Raw genomic sequence first — 17,928 nt, forward strand, 5'->3', positions numbered from 1 at the left:
AACAAACTCCCTACCCCTTCAGGAGGGAGCTGGTTCATCACCCAGGATTCTTTCTAGGCCTTGACATGTCCACATCATTTTACTTCCCCGCCTTGCCTTATTAGTTGCTGACACTTGCTTGCCTCTAGTTGCATTGCATTATGGGGCATCAGGGAAGCCCCCCTGGGGTGTATTACGAAACCGTGTGCAAAAGGATTCAATTTCTTTTTCCTTTCTAAATTCAAATTCCCTACAAAAGCAAAGATAGGTTATTTGTCAAGTATGTCTGCAGTTGTGGGTCCAGCAGGGCCAGGGGCATCTCGGAGTTTAAGGATATTCGCTGGAGATACATTTACCCTGAAATCCTTTCCATATTTGCAATCATTGGCCGTGGCCTCACAGACGTCAGTCCCACCTTCCTTGGCTCAATTGTAAGTCTCTGTTCAAGTCAAGCTGAAAGTAAATGGAAATGAAGCCCTATATAGGGGACCCCTGAAAGGCGGGGGTTATCCCTAAATTCATCTGAAAATTGACCACGCTGCCAGAATCTTTTCAGACAAGAGGACCAGACCCACGCCATAGTGGCTTTATGAACTTTATATACACACACACGTGTTCACAGATCCCAGCATCCCACTGGACAGAGAGAAAAACACAAGATGCTATCGGCGTTTCTTCTTACCTCATTGATTAGGAACTGCAGGTGGAGGACGGCGGCCCCGCTGCTGTGCTGACAGTGGCAGTCAACGCCAGGCCGGCCCAATCTGACATTGTCAAAGTCAAGGAAACTGACACTCGGCGATGACAGAGATTAATGCTGAGGAAGAAACAAGGGAACCAGACAGTCAGCAATTAACCTCCAGATGCACAACTGCGCCTGATTAGGGGAAACAAAGATGCTCTCCTGGCCCTCAGCTGATCTAATTAAGGAACACAGCAACCCCCAGCTCCAGGTAAACACAGCACAAGCCTGGAAGCATGCGAGATTATGAGAGATCTATTCTTGGCTGGGAATCATCGATTAAGGCGCGCGAAGGCGCCAGGAGATGCCGCGTGGGCCCGCAACACACCGCTGTCAGCTCACCTACTGCGCAGTACAGACGAGCTGCGAACACTGATGCACAGCTGTATTTATCTACCTTCCTGCTCACTGCTAGCAGTCAACCACTGCTTTTTTCAGCCTAGTCAGCGGGAAAACTTAACAAGAAATCACTAGAGTATGGAACATTACACTAACTATTCTGTGAGCTCTATTGACATTCTCCATCGTTCAATGTCTATTTACTGTGCTTTTTTTGTCCAGCTTCACCTTTGACTGCAGGGCTGACTTTTTTCAGGGTTAAAATGTGATATAACCAGGGCCACTGGAATCATAAACATTTTGGGGCATTTTTAGCGCCATTATGGATTTGACACATTTACCAAATAATCCACCACCTGGTCCATAATTTGCAGATTTTAACAAAAAAATTGTTCCTATCGCAAACGGATCAAAAGTTACTAAAAATGCAGCGCCACGCGTTGCTGCGCTGTGGAAGGCGCTTCCCGAAGTCTGATTGGTCACTTTTCAGTAGCTAAATGGGGCTTTGAGTGTTAAATTGGTACTTATGTGGGAAAAATTTGCTAAGACAGTATTAATAGATGTAAAAATGATAAAATAATGAATTAATATTGTCACAAAACATGACGTATCATGCCGCATATTTTGCCTTTTAATTTCTAGCTGCACAATTTCCTGAATTCTGCCTCATCACCTGGTCCTCTCCTCCCACATAATTCCAGCGGCACTGGTTATCACCCACAGGTGTGGCTACCATTTCTTGAGGGAGAGAGGACTGAGTCCAGACTTGTATTCGGTTTTTTCTGGATAGGGGGAACTTGTCAAGGCCCCCCTAGGGCATGCCAGTCCAGAATAAGCCTCTCCCTCCCCTTTACACTGGAACAATTAACTTTTTTTAGACCATTGCTTTCTTCCACTTGAAGGCTGACTCCCCATTACAGAAACAGCTATATACAATTATGTTGGGAGAATGTTTAATTAAATCTGTGTTTCTGAACTTACTCTGGGAATTTTGCACTTGTGTAAAGGTGCAAAGTGCCCCAAGGTTGCTCCTCACAAAGTACTTATGGTCAGGGCACTAGAATGATGTGATTCTGAGACAATAGCATTTTTTCGAATAATTATGGCTATGATGCATTTGACTCATAAATCATCATCTGATACATAATTTGCAGCTTAGAAAAAAGAATTCTAGCTCAAACGGATCAAAACCCACTAGAAATGCTGCAAGAGGTGTCGCGGCGCAGTGGAGGCCCACCAGAACGGCTGACTGGTCCTTCAATTTCTAATTGATGTATTCCAGTGTTAAGCTGTTGCTGCCTTTTCTAGTCACATCATTTAGTCAACCCTGCCACATAATTTGCTGCTCCCCAGTCGCACAGTTCCAGAGGCACTGGTCATAGTTAATCAAGTCTCTGCGGCCTGATAGTCCAGCGGCCGGGATTTCTTTTGGCTGCTCTACGCAAGCCTTTTCGATTCTTAGTGTGTCCTGTTTTTAAGGTGTTTTTTTGTGGATTTCGGTGGTGTTTTTGAGTGCTACGGTCAAATGTTTTAATAAACAAATGCCTCGACACACCTGAGGGTCATTCACCTGCTCCTCACTAATTAATATGATATTTTTGAGGGTGGGTGGCCAACGATGTCAACAGCGCAGTATTACACCAGATTGGCAACACTGCATTCTAAGGCACCATAAACGTGATGCTTTAGGCATGCTCGCCACTGCTTTCCTGCACTGTTTGCTGACTTCATTAAGGTGCTGCTTTTGTTGTAAGGACATTCGTAGCTGCCAAATGTCTCCTGGCAAATATCAGACTTTATGTCGGTTCTAACCTTTGAACAGACATCACACTGTATTCTGGGACTTGATTTTGTTGTTGTTAAGGTTGTAACTGTGGCCTCCAAAACCCCAGCATTAAAGTGCAGTTGAATTCAACAAAAACGGGATTAGGTGAAGGTAGCACTCAAAGCAATAAGACACCTAGCAGCTGTGCATTTTGTATTTGGAAAGTTAGGTCATGTTTTCACCACAATCCCATGTGCAGGTGACAAAACTCTTTTCATATGTACCCGTTGTTGTACCGTGCATTGGATATTGGAAGCCGGGGGTATTGGGCAGGTGACCCACTACCGACCCACTACCAATACTTACTTGTTAGAAAAGGGGAGGTGCATCAAAGGGTTTTACCCATTCTGTGTCAGCAGGTAAATATGATAGACCAAGGTTCCTATGAGCCAGCCATTTCACCAATCAGTGAAAGAATTAAACACTGCAAAAAGATCAATTATGTTTTTAATATTACCAGATTCTCTACAGTGTATAAAATAACTAGTCAGACCTCAACCCTGCACCTTTGCTCCAAGCACACAAACCTAGAGGAAATAAAAGGAAGAAGAAACAATGCTTTGGTGATGTCCCAAAACAACAAAACTCAAGTAGAATAATCTTAGACCCGTCTTTCTTGCTCCTACCTTGTCTAGCAAAGTTGCATTGTGTTGGCTTGTTCAGAAAAAACAATGTCTCATTCTCTCGCACTTTTCTTTCTTTGAATAGCATGTTTGTTTTTGGTTATTTATCAGTGTTTATGTGCTTCCATGGATGAGGGCTGTTACCCTATCGGTAGGGTTTTATCAGTTATTATAGGGTCAAACTTAAAACATCATAGCCTGTTCATTCCCCAATGATCCTCGAAGTATCCCAGAGGCCTTCCCTGATCCAGGAAGTCCCTAGGGGCACTCTGCTTATTCATGCAAGTTACGAGGTCGCCATTCCATATCTTGTATGACAGTAGGAACATTTTCATCTGTAGAGCGGGGTCAATTTGGTGAAGGGCAAGCTATTGGGCTTCACAATTTTCCATAGCCCTAAATATCAGGTACCATAGATATCAACTTTAAAAACTGGTTTTACAAAGAACTAGTGCTAGAAATTTGTTTTTCCAAAGATGCAATCTTAGCATACACAGTTTGTAAACTCCTCCACTGTAATATTTTACTCTCATTTAGAATTACTTACCTGTTTCAAAAAACTTCAGTTCCACATCAATTCGTCTGAAGCAAAATCTAGTTTGCGATTTTCTCAGGTCACTGGTAGTGCAGTTCAGAGATGTCAAGTGACCCAGCTGTTATCTATAACACTTTTAGCCAGTCTCAGCACTTGAAATTCTGTGACATTTAGTCCCTTGCGTATAATAGGAAGGATGAAACTACGGGCTCCAGGACGTGAAGTGCTGTAAGCTAAGAAGCCAGTCCCAGCTGTTAGGTTTATTTCACACATAACATAGGACCACAGGCAGCACTGGCAGACATTTCTACAGTGCTTAATTTGAGCCAGGGGTTTCCGGTCCTCGGCATTGGTACTTAATTGTCAACACCAGTGCTTGTGACAGTATGTCACAAGGTGGCGCTGTTTTCCTTATTTAGAGATGACCACAACAACAGTTAATTATTAATTGACTTTACATTAAAAATTACTATTACCTGCCGCCAAAGCGGATTTTATAGCTATGGGGGCCTGGAATGGTCCGAAATGTCACATATTTAAGAGTGTGGTGTTTCGTAGTTGTGATGTTACTATCATTGGCAGCATGGCAGGGCAATAAGTGGTGCAAACTGCATTGGTCTCCTGATGAGAGCCTTGGCACTTATATTTTTCACAAATTAAGCACTGCATTCCTACCATAGTTAAAGAACACATTGACATTTGTAAACTTAATCACAACTCAAAACCATCACGACAAATAATCCAGCTATCTTTTGTTTTGAAGTAAATATACTGAACTAATAGTTACATTATTAATGGCAATATACCCCTTCTGGAGAGAGTTGCAAACCACTGTGCAACAACTATGGATGTAGAAAGAGAAATACCACTCTCTTTCATCATCCTACAAGGTCTCCAGCTTTCCTTTAGCTAGCAAACCTCTGTTGCCCCCTCCTGTGTCTCTGGCAGGACTGTTTCATTCATCCCCTACGGCTCTCTTCTCCAGCCTACTAAAAGGTTCTTTGTTTCATGCAATCACCAACATTTCAGTGATAGAACTACTTAATATTGCTTCAGCCCATGTCCCATCCAGTCTCGTCATCACGAATCCTGGTTCTATGCTGACATGATCTCAGGCGGCATGTGCACATACATGTACTGGGAAGCCATTGCACATAGCCTGGCCTTGCCTCCCCTCTGTACCTGAATCTCAGGGATTAACAGAATCCCATTCTCAAACTCAAACTGCTCTGGTCTCACGTGTTAATAGTTCCACACAAGGGGAGCAAGTTCTCATTTGTAAAAGAGGGTCTGCCGCTATGGGCAGAGAAGGTCTTGCATTTGCCTTTTATACAACTACATGGACGTCGACGATGAACTTCCAATACATTCTTCTGGAGCCATGGGGTCCAACGCAGGTTTAGGAGGGCTAGATTAATGCCAGATTTTCAGAAGATCCATTCAAGGGAAACCTTCATATAGTGAACGGAATGGCAATAACTGGCAGCTAATTCACAGAGTCAGTGGGTATCTAAATCACCTACATGAATCTCCCCCTCCCATACCTGCATTAGACACAGGTCCTCTGGAATTTTAGGGGAGAAGCAGGACCTTAGGCCCAATAGGAAATGGCCTACACTGCCCTTTGCATGTTTAGCACTGCGGCTATGTGTTGACAGTGTCCACAGCTGGTCGAAGTGGGTCGGGAGGACTGCCCTACCTAGCGCCAAGGCCCTATGCAATGCTTTCGCTGGGCAGGATCACAGCACGCCCTTCAAACGCCTACGACCCGTCTTTCTGCGCTCTGACATTTCTGATGAAGGCCTGACAAGCTCACAATTCTAATTCAGAAACAGCTCCTGGAGGGCAGCAGCACATACAAGGCTGGAGCTAGGAGCAGGAGCCACCTTTACTTCCAAAACCTTTACAGTCAGAGCCAGAGCTGAGGGTATTCAGTGAGGGAGTCATGGCTGGGCCCATAGGGGACGGACATTGAAAGGGCAGGTGCATACCTGTGATGTGCATGTCAGACCCTGAGGGGCAGCAAAGGGCATCGGTACAGGCTGAGCTCTGAACCTTTTCTCCTCTAGATCCCCATCCTCCTGCAAGGCTTCTAGAGGTAATAGAATGTTTTATTCCAGCCTAATAACTGCTTGTGGAAGAACAGATCTCCAGAGACCATGAAATATCTGTACTGTTCCTCTGGCAAGCCACTGGCCTGGTGCACCTTCGGTCCCAGATAATCTGAAGGATAGGCTCTCAATTAGCCTTTGGTGGAGTGGCTGACAAGAGGCTGGGAAGGGGGAGGCATGACATCTGTCTCCTCAGCCGCAGCCTGCTCCTATGCTGGGCATAGATGCAAGATCTTCCACCGACATAGCAGAAGCATTGTCGGCAAAATGATGTAATGCACCTAGCCCACCCTGTCATAGAGAGGTGACAGACCAGGGGCACTATTATACAGTGCGACGCATCTTCCTTGCTAGCGCTTCGCGCACCTTTCAAAAGGTGTGTTTGGTGCCAACAAGGAGTGTGCCATATTAGATAGGGGGCAGCCGTGAACTTGTGCTGCTCTGGGGGCAGTGCATTCAAGTGAAATATGGAGTGGCTTTGAAGCAACCGCCCGTGTATCACTGTGCAGGCTGCAAAACGCCTACACTTTTAAAAGGTGTGAGAGATGGGTGCAGACAGGTGAAGTAAGTGACTGCCCCCGCCTGCAAAGTGATGTCTAGGGGGTCAATAGGACCCCCTGCACTCCCTCCATCAGTGCTGCCAACAGTGTGCCACCGTTAGGTGACAGACTGTCTACACGCCACCGGACAGCTTTGTTACCCATGTGCCCATGTCTACATTATGCGCAGGTGCAGAGGCAAAGAGAGTCCCTCATTTGCATCGAGGCACGCCCTATCCAAATATGGGAATGCCATCTGATGATAGCTCTGGCACTATATGTGCGGCAACGCTATCTGTATTACAGCGCCTGCCACCCCTTCTATAATACCAATAAGCCCTGTCGCACAAAGTGGCCACCTACACTTGTTGCGCCCCCAGGGGCACTTTGTATAATATCGCCCCAGACGCTCGTTTTGTTTTCCATACAAGAAACACCAAAGCGAGAATTTGTTTTTAAAACCAAAAATGTTCCTTATACAGTGGAAGTTTTCTCCTAGCTCCCTGCCTAGGACCACAATGCTGTACAATGTAGTCCCAGGCAAGTGAACATTAAGCAGACGTAGAGCCAGACTTCCTCTGCGAACTTAAGGTAGCCCTCCCTTGGAATGTGAGGAGGCACGTGTCCTCCAGTGTTTCAATGGCAGAACTGGCCGAGGCTGTCAGAAACACAGCTCCCCCTACATGAGGCAGTGGTACCAAGAGCTGGGTAGAGGGAGTATTCACAGGTGGTCGGTGATTGCCTTATGAACGCTCGACTGCAAATGAGGCACTCAGTATTGGGTTTGGGTCTTTAAGCCCCTCAACTGGCTCAAACGGTGGGACTCTAAACACTGCAACATTTCCAACCCAATCGGCTCCTCCTAGTTATTTGACCCCACTTAAAATGGCTGGCAGGAGAGCCTGATTGGAGAGGGTCCGGCTCGATCGCAGCACTTCCTCGGAGCCGCACGAGGCTGGTATTAAAGCATTTTCCAGGACTGCTTTTAGTGATCTGTAAATCTTCACAAGGTGAGGAGGTATATTAGAGATGCACACAGCTACCTATCTCCAAGCTAGACAGTCAAATTTATCCTGAAAAATTAGTAGCAGCAATTTCAGCCGCTGGGAACCTGAATGATGCTGGATTAGGAGACCACAGGGATCCGACTCATACGAGGGCTCCTGAGCTAGTCTTCGATAATGGGTGTCGCGAAAATAATCTTCAAATCATTGGTACCTTAATGGATGAACATGCCCATCAGTAAATCAGAAACATGCGGGTAACCGAGGGGGTGGCCGCCAATCAAAAACCAGCATTTTCATATATATTAAAGGGCCTGCTGACCTCCAGAAGCGTACATGGATTTAACCTGCCGACTCCCTCTGCATCTCCTTATTTTGTACTGTGAAGCGTGGGTCAACTTTGCGAAGGCGCTAAAGCCCTGCTTATGGAAATTCCTATTCATAGGAGTGTAGCGGTGCGCCATCTTCATTTATGAACATCACCTGCATCGAATAGATGAGATATTGAAAGAAACTGTAATGCGTGCGTGCCAGGTGAGAGATGAATAAGTACATCAGGAAGCAAGCAGAACAAGGCAGGGTGTCTAACAATGGTCTTCGCGGAATTTCAAACCACGTGGATAGCTATTACTGGAATCAGCCTTAATGCCAGCTATTTTGGATAGCTGGGCTTTGAATAAACCTTCGGAGTGAGAGGTGGAGAACAATTGACCCTGGAAGCTGAGATCCTGACACCATGAACATCAACTCCTCCACCATTCAAAATCTCGCCTCTTCTCAGAGCTGAGCGACCGAACAAATGGATTCTGAGAGAAAAGTGTTTGCACATCAGTGGACTAGCCAGCACACCCCAATCAAAAGAGGCTTTCTCCCGGGAGAAGCAATCCTTCAAGCTCAGTTTGTGTGCTCCTAAGTGCTCGAGTCCCACCTGAGCATTCACTTTTCGACACAAGCAATATATGCTTCAGAGGATATGCAAGTCTTTTTTCCATCTCTACTTGACAAATGCGCTGCTGCCCTGCACCTGATAACATTGACGCGCTCGCATCAAGCTTGTCTGTGCAACAAAAACAAATCACAGAATGCGGCCACAGGGGAAGTGAGGTCGACAGACCCGTCTTCCCCTGGGGAGTTCGCGTGATGCCAGGACAGGGAGGTTAGTTAGGGTCAAGGGGTGGGGTTACAGGTTAGGTAGAAAAGGGGGCAGGAGAGGAAGTTCTTCCTCTTCCTGTCCCCAGCGCCTCAGGGGAAGGGTCTAGTTAGGTGTTCGTTGTTGTGGGAAGTTGCGGCCTGGTCTGTCGGCCGGGTTGTAGGTGCAGCACGACTGGTGTCCCAGCGCGCTTAGGGCCGCATCGGAGCGATTTCACGGCGGCGAGGAGCAGAGTCTCGCGGTGCTGTCGACGGGCCGGAATGGGTGAGCCTGACGTGGCGGCCGTGCGCGCCGCCCTGCTGGTGCTCGGCCGGCCCAGGAGGTCCGACCTCTTACGGCCCGGCGTGTTGGATCAGGCCTGGGTTGGTATGGTCCGGACGCCGCAATCGGCGTCCGCGGGCGTGGCCGTGGCGGTGGTGGCGTGTCTGGACGAGCCACCACCTCCCGATGCAGGTACGATGGCGCGGGGCAAACGGCGAGAACTGTCTAAACGCGGGGGAAGGCGTCTGAGCCTCCCCGCGCACATTGGCAGCGACGCGATGGTTCCGATGGAGGAGGAGGGGGGGTGTGCAGGGCAGCAGCTTCTCAAGCCAGAAGAGGTTGAGAGCAGCAGCGCGGTGGGGCAGGGGGTGGCTCTGGGAGCTGGGGCATCTGGGTCAGGGGTGCTGCTGGAATCCGGTAGTGAGGGCAGTGATGTGGAGGGGGCGGGGGGGACTGAAGGCCTGGGGGGGGATGGTTTTGCACTGGTTTTGTCAGGCACTGACTCTGCGGGGGAAGGGGATGGAACCTGGGAGGAGCAGCCCATTGATTTGTCTGGGGGTGGGAGGCGGGGGAAGGCACTGGGGAAAGTGGTAGTTACGCAGAGGTCGAGGCCAGTGGGCGGGAGGGGTCACCCCGCCCCTCTAAAGGGAGAGGGTGCGGGCGCTAGTTCAGGACGGGGGGTTTGTTGGGCTGACAGGTGGGATTCCATGTCCCTGGAAGAGCGTATTCGCGCCAGCGGCGGGTTATTGAGGAGACGGAACTCAGGTGGCAGGTACTTTGTGCGGCTAGGGAGTCAGCGGTGGGGGGCTTTGCGCCGCAGGGGGTTTGCCCCCGGCACGGCCGGCGGGGTTGGCGACAGGGCGCGGACGGGGCAAGGGGCAGCCTAGGGCGCAAGGCCATTGGGTTTGGGTGGATGACGCAGGGACTGCCGCGTCGTTGCAGAGACCTGGTGGCGCTGGGGCCCCTTCGGGCTGTGGCAGCCCGGGGGGGGGGGGCATTGGCCAGCAGAGGCAGCTGGTAGAGGCCAGGGTGGGCCGGCGGGGCGCTAGACGGCCTCCAAACGCCGGGGCGAAGCAGCAGGGGGGTCTGCGGCGGCCTGCCCTCCATCGCGGGAGCGGGCATCGTCAGCGCCGGAGTGCGAGTTTGTGCCGGGTGTGAAAGGGAAAGGTGCGAAAAGAGTGGCGAGTGAGGTGCAGAGGATGTCGTTTGAGGATGTGCATGAGGAGGAGTTGGATTATGAATCAGAAAGCGAGGAGTTGGAAGAAGGGGAGGTGCGTGAGGCGTTGAAGGTGGGGGGGAAGGAGGCAATGCGGCAGCTTGGTATTTTGCAGGCACCCAAGGCCAGCTGCAGTGGGACTCAGATGGAGAGCTCGAAGTCGGCGGTGCCCCGTGGACAGGAGCGTGTGGTGCCAGTGAAGCTTTCAGGTTGTGGAAATTTAGCTCGCAAACTGAACATTATCTGCGCCATCTTGCCCCTCCCCAGCACCACGCACCAGCGAACGCACGGCCGCCATTTTAGGCACTCCACTCTCTCCCCGCTCACTCTCGACCGCCAGCGCTTTCCCCTGGCGCTGCAAGCACACCCCCACGCGCTGGCCACCCCCGCTCTCTCATACAGGCCATAAACCCTCTCCTTCTGCGCGACCCTGCTACGGAACCACTTCCAACCGACAACCCATACATGGTCATGCCTCTCCTTTGATAACCCCCCTTCCTCTGTGCCCCATTGTCTGAACTAGTCCCAGGCCATCACCTAGCCCTGCGGATGCAGTTTATTGCCCCTACTGTAAGGGAAACACCCCACATCAAAGGGATTACAGTAGATCAAAGCCCCTACCCCCTGAGACCCGGCCGGTTGCACACACCCCCGGGAATTAGCGGAATTCCCTGCTGCGCGATAGCCATCTCCCACTGCGGGTAGGGTGGGAACCTCTACTGTAACCATGTGTGGGAGCGGATCTGAGCCGGGGCTTCAGGGGATATTTCCCCGCACATCAAGGGAATCTCAAGAATGTACTATGTATAATAAAGCAATAAACCAGTGTATAAGAGACCAGGTCTCAGAGATGCAGTTAGAGCACCTCGTGACGATACCTTGCTGTCTGATCTGATGTGTTCTGCTCCGACGGAATAAAACTTTGTTTCCTGCCTTCCAGTCTCCGGCGCCTGCCTCTTTTATTGGTAAATTATCGAGTGGTATGAGAGGCGATTACCGCCGGGCAAATACTTGAAAGATTATCAACTGAAACTGCCGCTACCATTTAACAATTGGCGTCCCAAACGTGGGGCCCATCAGCGACACGTGGATCCAGTGGGAGAGGTCCCGACGACAGAGTGAACGACTGCAACGATCGGGAGAGCTCCTGCCCAATAGACCCTCGTCTGGCAGCCGATCATCCGAACTTCACTGGTTCCGAGCAGACCTCTCTCGAGTGATCTACGGTCCTGACTGGGAACCATCAGGAGTGCCGCAGCAAATACGGAGAATAGAGGACGATCGGGCGCTGGAGGCGGAAGACGAGAAACTGTCCACGCGGTCCGGGTAAGGTCGTGAAATACGACAAAAGTGCGAAATAATTGATTGATTGTTTGAATACTAGTATTGCTCATTGATTGTGCTCATTGATTGTTCTCTTTGAGATATTCGCTGTCTACAAACGGGGAGGAGTAGAAATACTCTCTCTCTCTCCCTTTGCAGATGGTGAAGGGTAGGTAACGCAGACTTTTGTCCCCGTTGAAACCCGTCGTGCCTATCTTTATCTCCCCATTGATTGATTGTCCGAACATTGATTGTTTTGAAGAATAGTGCTTTTGAGATATTCTCTGTTTGCAAATAACGTAGAATAGGAATATTCTGTCTAGTCTTTGCAAATAGTGAAGGGTAGGTAACGCAGACTTTTGTCCCCGTTGAAACCCGTCGTGCCTATCTTTATCTCCCCATTGATTGATTGATTGATTGTCCGAACACTAGTTGTTCGATATTGGTTCTTTGGAGGTATTCTCTGCTTACAAATAACGAAGAATAGAGATATTCTGTCTAGTCTTTGCAAGCAGTGAAAAGATAGGTAGTGCTGACTTTTGTCCCCGTTGAAACCCGTCATGCCTATCTTCTCCCCACTGATTGGTAGTTGGTTCTGCCCGGACCGCTTATTAGAGGTGAACCATCCGGCTCCACTGGAAGGCACCCCTAATAAGGACATGTTCACTAAATATGGACTAGTCGCCGTAGCTTATAGCAAGCTGTGGCATAAATATACCAAGAAGGACCCCGAAAGTCAGTGGCCACTGATGGGATCCTTCGACGACCATAAGATAGAAGCGCTAGAAATAGCTCTGCGTAGCAATAAGACGACGCCTACTATGCTTGACAGTATCGGCATGTGGCGCAAAGAAGCAACGCAACGGAAAAAGAGGGAAGAAGTAAAAGCAGAAAAGGAATTACGAAAGGCAGCTCACCTTGCCGCTAAAAGGTTAGAAGAAGACATAAAAGAGAGAAGGGAAACTAAACTAAGACAGGAGCCCGAAACCTCAGGCCAGTACGCTGTTAGGACCCCTTCTTTGCTCTACCCTGAGTTGTCCTCCAAGCAGCGAACGAATGACGAATTACTGTTAGGTCCCCCGATCATTTACATGCCCCCTCCGTATGCACCCTCCCAATCAATAGTACAACACCCACAACCCCCGAACACGAGCGAAAGTAGTACAAGGGCCTCGGCCCTCACGGCCTCCGCGCCGGCTGAACCTCTTGTGCTGAACCCAATGTCGACTACAACGCTAGATGACCATGAGAGGGGAAAGAAAGAGTCCACCAGAATGAATCGATTAACTAAGGATGAACGAACAGGAATCGACAAGATAGTAAAGGCACTGGTAGGATCCTTTTTGACCTTACAAAAACTAAAATAACGCTAGGAGTTAGCCCTTTGTGGGACATATGAAACCAAGGGAAGGAGTCAAGCTCACGGTCGAGACGACCACGAGGTAGCCCGACTCCATTACTCTCGCTACCTAAACATGTCTGCCCTACTGCCCACCCCGCCCAATAAGCATGACAAAATCCCGCACAAACGGAAGCCTGCTGACACCCACCATCGACGTCACCGAACTAGGGCTAGATCGCGCACAATTGGGCTATGTTATTTTTCCGATTGCACAGTCACCTCCTTGTGCTCGTCATCAGACTACAAATATGTACAAACACTCCAACGAAGTAATGTAGTTATAACATTTTAATAACTTATAGGATATAACAAACACACCAACAGGGTAAACAGGTTAAAACACGTTTTAAAACAACTATTTACATGACAGTCTGCTGCAACCTCCATCCCAAAGCCTTAACGTCCACGTGACACCGTCCTCGCCTCTCCTTCCTCGAAATTGCAACATTGGCCTGTTTTGGGCGGTCCCTCTTAGTTGACTTTGGGCTATAAAAGCCATGCAAAAATCCATTGACATCAGTGGCGAGCGATTGTGTGAATAGGCCGGAGGCTATACGAAGCGCCGAAGTTCTGGCAACACCAAGGCGGAGCCCGCCGCGCTGTGCGGACCTTCCCGTTTTCTTTCTTCTTTCTTCAATTATGGCTGCTGCCCTGGCGGGGGGAGGCGACGCGGACGGACCTCCCCCACCTCCCCAGGTGGAGGCTTGCCAGGCACCCCAACCGCCTTTGACTCGCCGGCCAGCTAAGCTGCACCCAGCCATCTTTTTCATCGGCCTGCTGAATTTCACCCTGGCACGCCGTGCGGATCTTCCCATTTGCTTCTTCCTTCAATAATGGAGGGTGCCCTGGCGGGGGGAGGCGACGCGGACGGACCTCCCCCACCTCCCCAGGTGGAGGCTCGCCAGCAGATGAGGGCACCCCAAACCACACCTTTCACACGTCGGCCAGCTGAGTTGCGCCCTGCCACTTCATTCGCCGTTCGGCTGAGCCGGCACCCCTGCACGCGGCCGCCAGGCAACCACCCAAGCACCGGGTTCACCAGGACTGCCGCTAGCGCCCGACGTGAGGAGTGGGCCCCCGCAGCAAGGTAATCGGGGACCCACCCCGGTGGTGATACCATCCAAACTGCTGTCGTCACTGCTACTGGAATCACCCCGGTGGCAGCACCACCCGAACTGCTGCTGTTACTGCTGCTGGCTCCTCTCCGGTGACTGTACCGAAGAGCTGCTGCTACTGCTGCCCTTGAACTCCGGCGGTCGACCCCTCCGGTTCCAGGCCTGGCCCACCGTGAGACAATTCTGGACTCGAAAGCTTGTTTGCTAGGGCATGGGCCCCACCCTTGACAGAACGCTCCCCTCAGCCTTGCAGAATTGGTTGGAGTCATTTGACGTTCGACTCCTGCGGACTTCCGGTAAGGACAAAACCACCACCATTGCTCTTTTTGCCCCCGGGCGGCAGCCACCTTGCCTCCGCTTGATACAGTGAGACAGTAAAGCGTCGGCGGAAGAACCCGCCTGCTGCCCCGCCCTAAGAACAAACCGTGGCATTGCTACAAGGTTGCAGTGACGCAAAGTTGACGCTAACGAAAGTTCTCGAACTACCGAAAGGGATTCTGGTTCAACTGCTAATTCATGGAAAGACTTAGACTGTGCACTGGCCCGACCCCGCCCTAAGATGGCGCTGATGTAGGAGTGGCCTACAACTCCTTGTGGCGTTCCAGTCACGTGACATTCGTGTTAAAAAGAGATATATATACATGTATGCGATGCTTTCACACATGGCGGTGGGGGAGAGGGGGGAACCGATTTTTATGTTAATCCAGTGTTGCTCATGTTGCTCGACGCCTCTCACACCGTGGCCGGTCTATGGCGGCTGTAGGCCCGTATTTCCATACTGACATTGTTTTAAATAAAGGGCTTCTTAAAAAGGAATTACGAACTCAGTGTCATGACTAATCATCTAGGTTATTGAAGGTTTTTCTTTTGAATAAATGATTGTTACTCCTAAGCGAAAGCATACAGATAATACAGACACAATTTGCCTAAAAATCTTTTTGTTTAACGGAATTTGTACCCATCACGCCTGCCCTTTTTCCAAGAATTGTCAAATCAATAATGAACTATAACTTAAGGTATATGCCGCATGCAAGGTATGGTATCCTGCACCATAATACACGACCAATTGAGAAATACATGCACGACCAGGGAACGCGAATTTAGGAGATGAATGAACTAGAGCATCTTTGCCTCAAACTAAAGAATAATGGGTCCGTGGTATTACCCAACCCTGCGGCTAGCTTGGTACATGGTAGGTAGAACCTTTCGTGTCTGCGCGCGCTGGGGTATTTTGAATACTGCACCTCCCCTCCCCTCTTATTTCCCCTCTATAGGTCACGACGAAGTTCCGACTGAAGAGTGGAGTGGACATGGACCGCACCAAGTTCAATATCAGGGAAAACATAGACAAACGTTGTGAGATAGTGTGTAAAATTACAGACCACCATTGAGAACATGAAACACTGTATGATATGATTGTGCGTGTGTACTACGATTATACGATATGAATGTGTATGCATTTCATGTTCGGATCACTTGAAGAGAGCGTCATTGTATGATTGAAGTGTGCGTCCACCGATCAAAGGGAGGAGAATAAAGGGTCAGACAACCCATAAGATGAACTACAAAATACTGAAGGTACGCGGCATGCATAGGAATAGAGGACAGGAAAGGAGAGGTCCCCGTGCTCGACGCAGCCCTGAGTCTCCGTCTTGATGCATGTACTGTCACACCCTATCCGGCATTTGTGTGTACGTGATCACCGAATTTATGTCTTTTCCCCGCTTGTGTTTTCTTACATGGAACAGACCCATGCTACTCCATGTTGTGTGTGCACCAAGTGGCCTATTATCTTACCCATCTCTCTCTCTCTTGTTTTGTGTCGTATGTACACCAGAATAGCCTACTTGATGCACACGTCTCTCTCTCTCTCTCTCTCTCTCTCTCTCTCTCTCTCTCTCTCTCTCTCTCTCTCTCTCTCTCTCTCTCTCTCTCTCTCTCTCTCTCTCACACTCTCTCCCCCTCCCTCGAAAAAGGCTCTTTCTTGCCCTCTTTCTTCTTGAATAAATTAACGACATACACCTCTTTGGTAAGTGTATGATTGGCCTGAACACAGTGGTGTTCGAACAAATTGACAGAAACAAAAACGACCATACTTTACCACGTTACTACCTCTCCTTTTTACAAACATTAAGCCTAATCGGCTGAGAAGGAAAGGACAGGTAAGACGACTGATGTCTCCCAATCTGACCCACAACACGGGGACTATATGTCAGTGGTTTTTGGTCTTAAAGGACACCATCTCCACCACCCAGAATTACCCCTGACCAATTAGCCCGGAATAGAATGTCTAAAGCACCCTGTTCTCCCAAAGATAACTCCAGCCCTATACTAGCCGTCTCAGAGTATCCCGAACGAAACAGCTGATGGCCCCTGTTTTAAACTGATAAAGGGTCACCTACTGTATGAAAAGGATACTCGTGAACGCATGACCATAGCACCTCGCACTTACGGGTATTACCAAACCTTGCATTATAGGGCGCAGAAACTGACACCTAGAAGGCCAGACGATGGACAGGGACACCCACAGAACCCTGCACCACAGCAGTAATTAATAGATTAGTAACACGCACATTAACATCAGAGTTAATAGACACCAATCATATAGTAACAGATAAGAGCATTTCCGCAACTACTCAGTGGTTGGGAGAGAGAATGAAGTATGTAAATGTCTTCCCTGCCAAAATCTCTAAGACTTTCGTTTCTTATGACCTATTCAAGGATAACCTGCAGCCATCGGAAGAGAGGGGTCGGATGTGACGCACAGTCTGGCTGCGGATCATAAAACATCTATGACATCGACCAAGGGGGAAGCGACGAAGCAACAAGAGTGTGAGACGAGGCACCATTATCAGAACGATGAGCGCGAAGGGCTACATCGAGGCCCCTGCTCACTGACCAGCGTGCCTGAAATCTCAACCCGTCGGGCCCGATTGATGGGCCCAGTGCTGAAAAGATTCTGCCCCCCCCCCCCCTTTTGGTCCGCATTTTTGATCCGACCCCATGCCACCCCATTCTCTCTTCCTCTTTCATTTTGGACTATGACTTTGACCTACTACCGAGGAACAAAAGGCCGGCACCCTGTCTCAAAAGTACCTGTGGTGAACTATGTTAAGGAACAGGACTGTGAGCAAAGAACAGTGAATGGTCACACCCTGCCACGTGAAGAAATCGGATGTGAGCTGGACCTTGGTTCCACCGCCGGTGCTCAACAGTGCCAACGAAAGAAGAACAACAATGAGAGCTTACCAGTGATAGCTCTTTACAAACAAGGACACTGGAAAGAAGAACCCATGTCAAAGTTGAAAATCCTCTCCCAACCACCTTATTATATTAACTATCTTCTTATCAAGTTTTCATGATGTTGCATCAATCACTTCCGACTGTACACTGAGAAGTTAAGAAAATGTAACTTTGTATAGTAACATTCATACAACACCAGCCATGTACACAACTATACTGCAACTTTGAATGTACTTCCTCCTCGCCTGCTTCATCAAACTGTATGAGACAATGTACAAATGTGTCAGATTACTCCTGCCTACCCTAAAGACTCTGTATCTTTAAATGTGTGACGAACATTGACGATACTGTAACTGAAAGGCTAACAAAGGCGAATATTGGCCGGACAAGCTGGCGAGATATGTTAAAAGGGAGGACTGTGGAAATTTAGCTCGCAAACTGAACATTATCTGCGCCATCTTGCCCCTCCCCAGCACCACGCACCAGCGAACGCACGGCCGCCATTTTAGGCACCCCACTCT

At 49.2% G+C, this 17,928-nt stretch overlaps 1 protein-coding gene across 8 annotated transcripts in view; it reads right to left on the bottom strand.

Annotated features, from left to right (window-relative positions):
• STXBP5L (syntaxin binding protein 5L) overlaps nt 1-17,928 on the bottom strand; it is a 1,956,595-nt gene that overhangs the window by 1,405,951 nt on the left and 532,716 nt on the right. For all 8 annotated transcript variants that reach the window (XM_085621040.1, XM_085621038.1, XM_085621036.1 and 5 more), the window contains exon 3: nt 662-743. In XM_085621040.1, the coding sequence (XP_085477166.1) occupies nt 662-743 (82 nt within the window). The remainder of the gene's footprint in view (nt 1-661; nt 744-17,928) is intronic.

The sequence above is a fragment of the Triturus cristatus genome, chromosome 8 (assembly GCF_964204655.1).
Source record: "Triturus cristatus chromosome 8, aTriCri1.1, whole genome shotgun sequence".
NCBI lineage: Eukaryota > Metazoa > Chordata > Amphibia > Caudata > Salamandridae > Triturus > Triturus cristatus.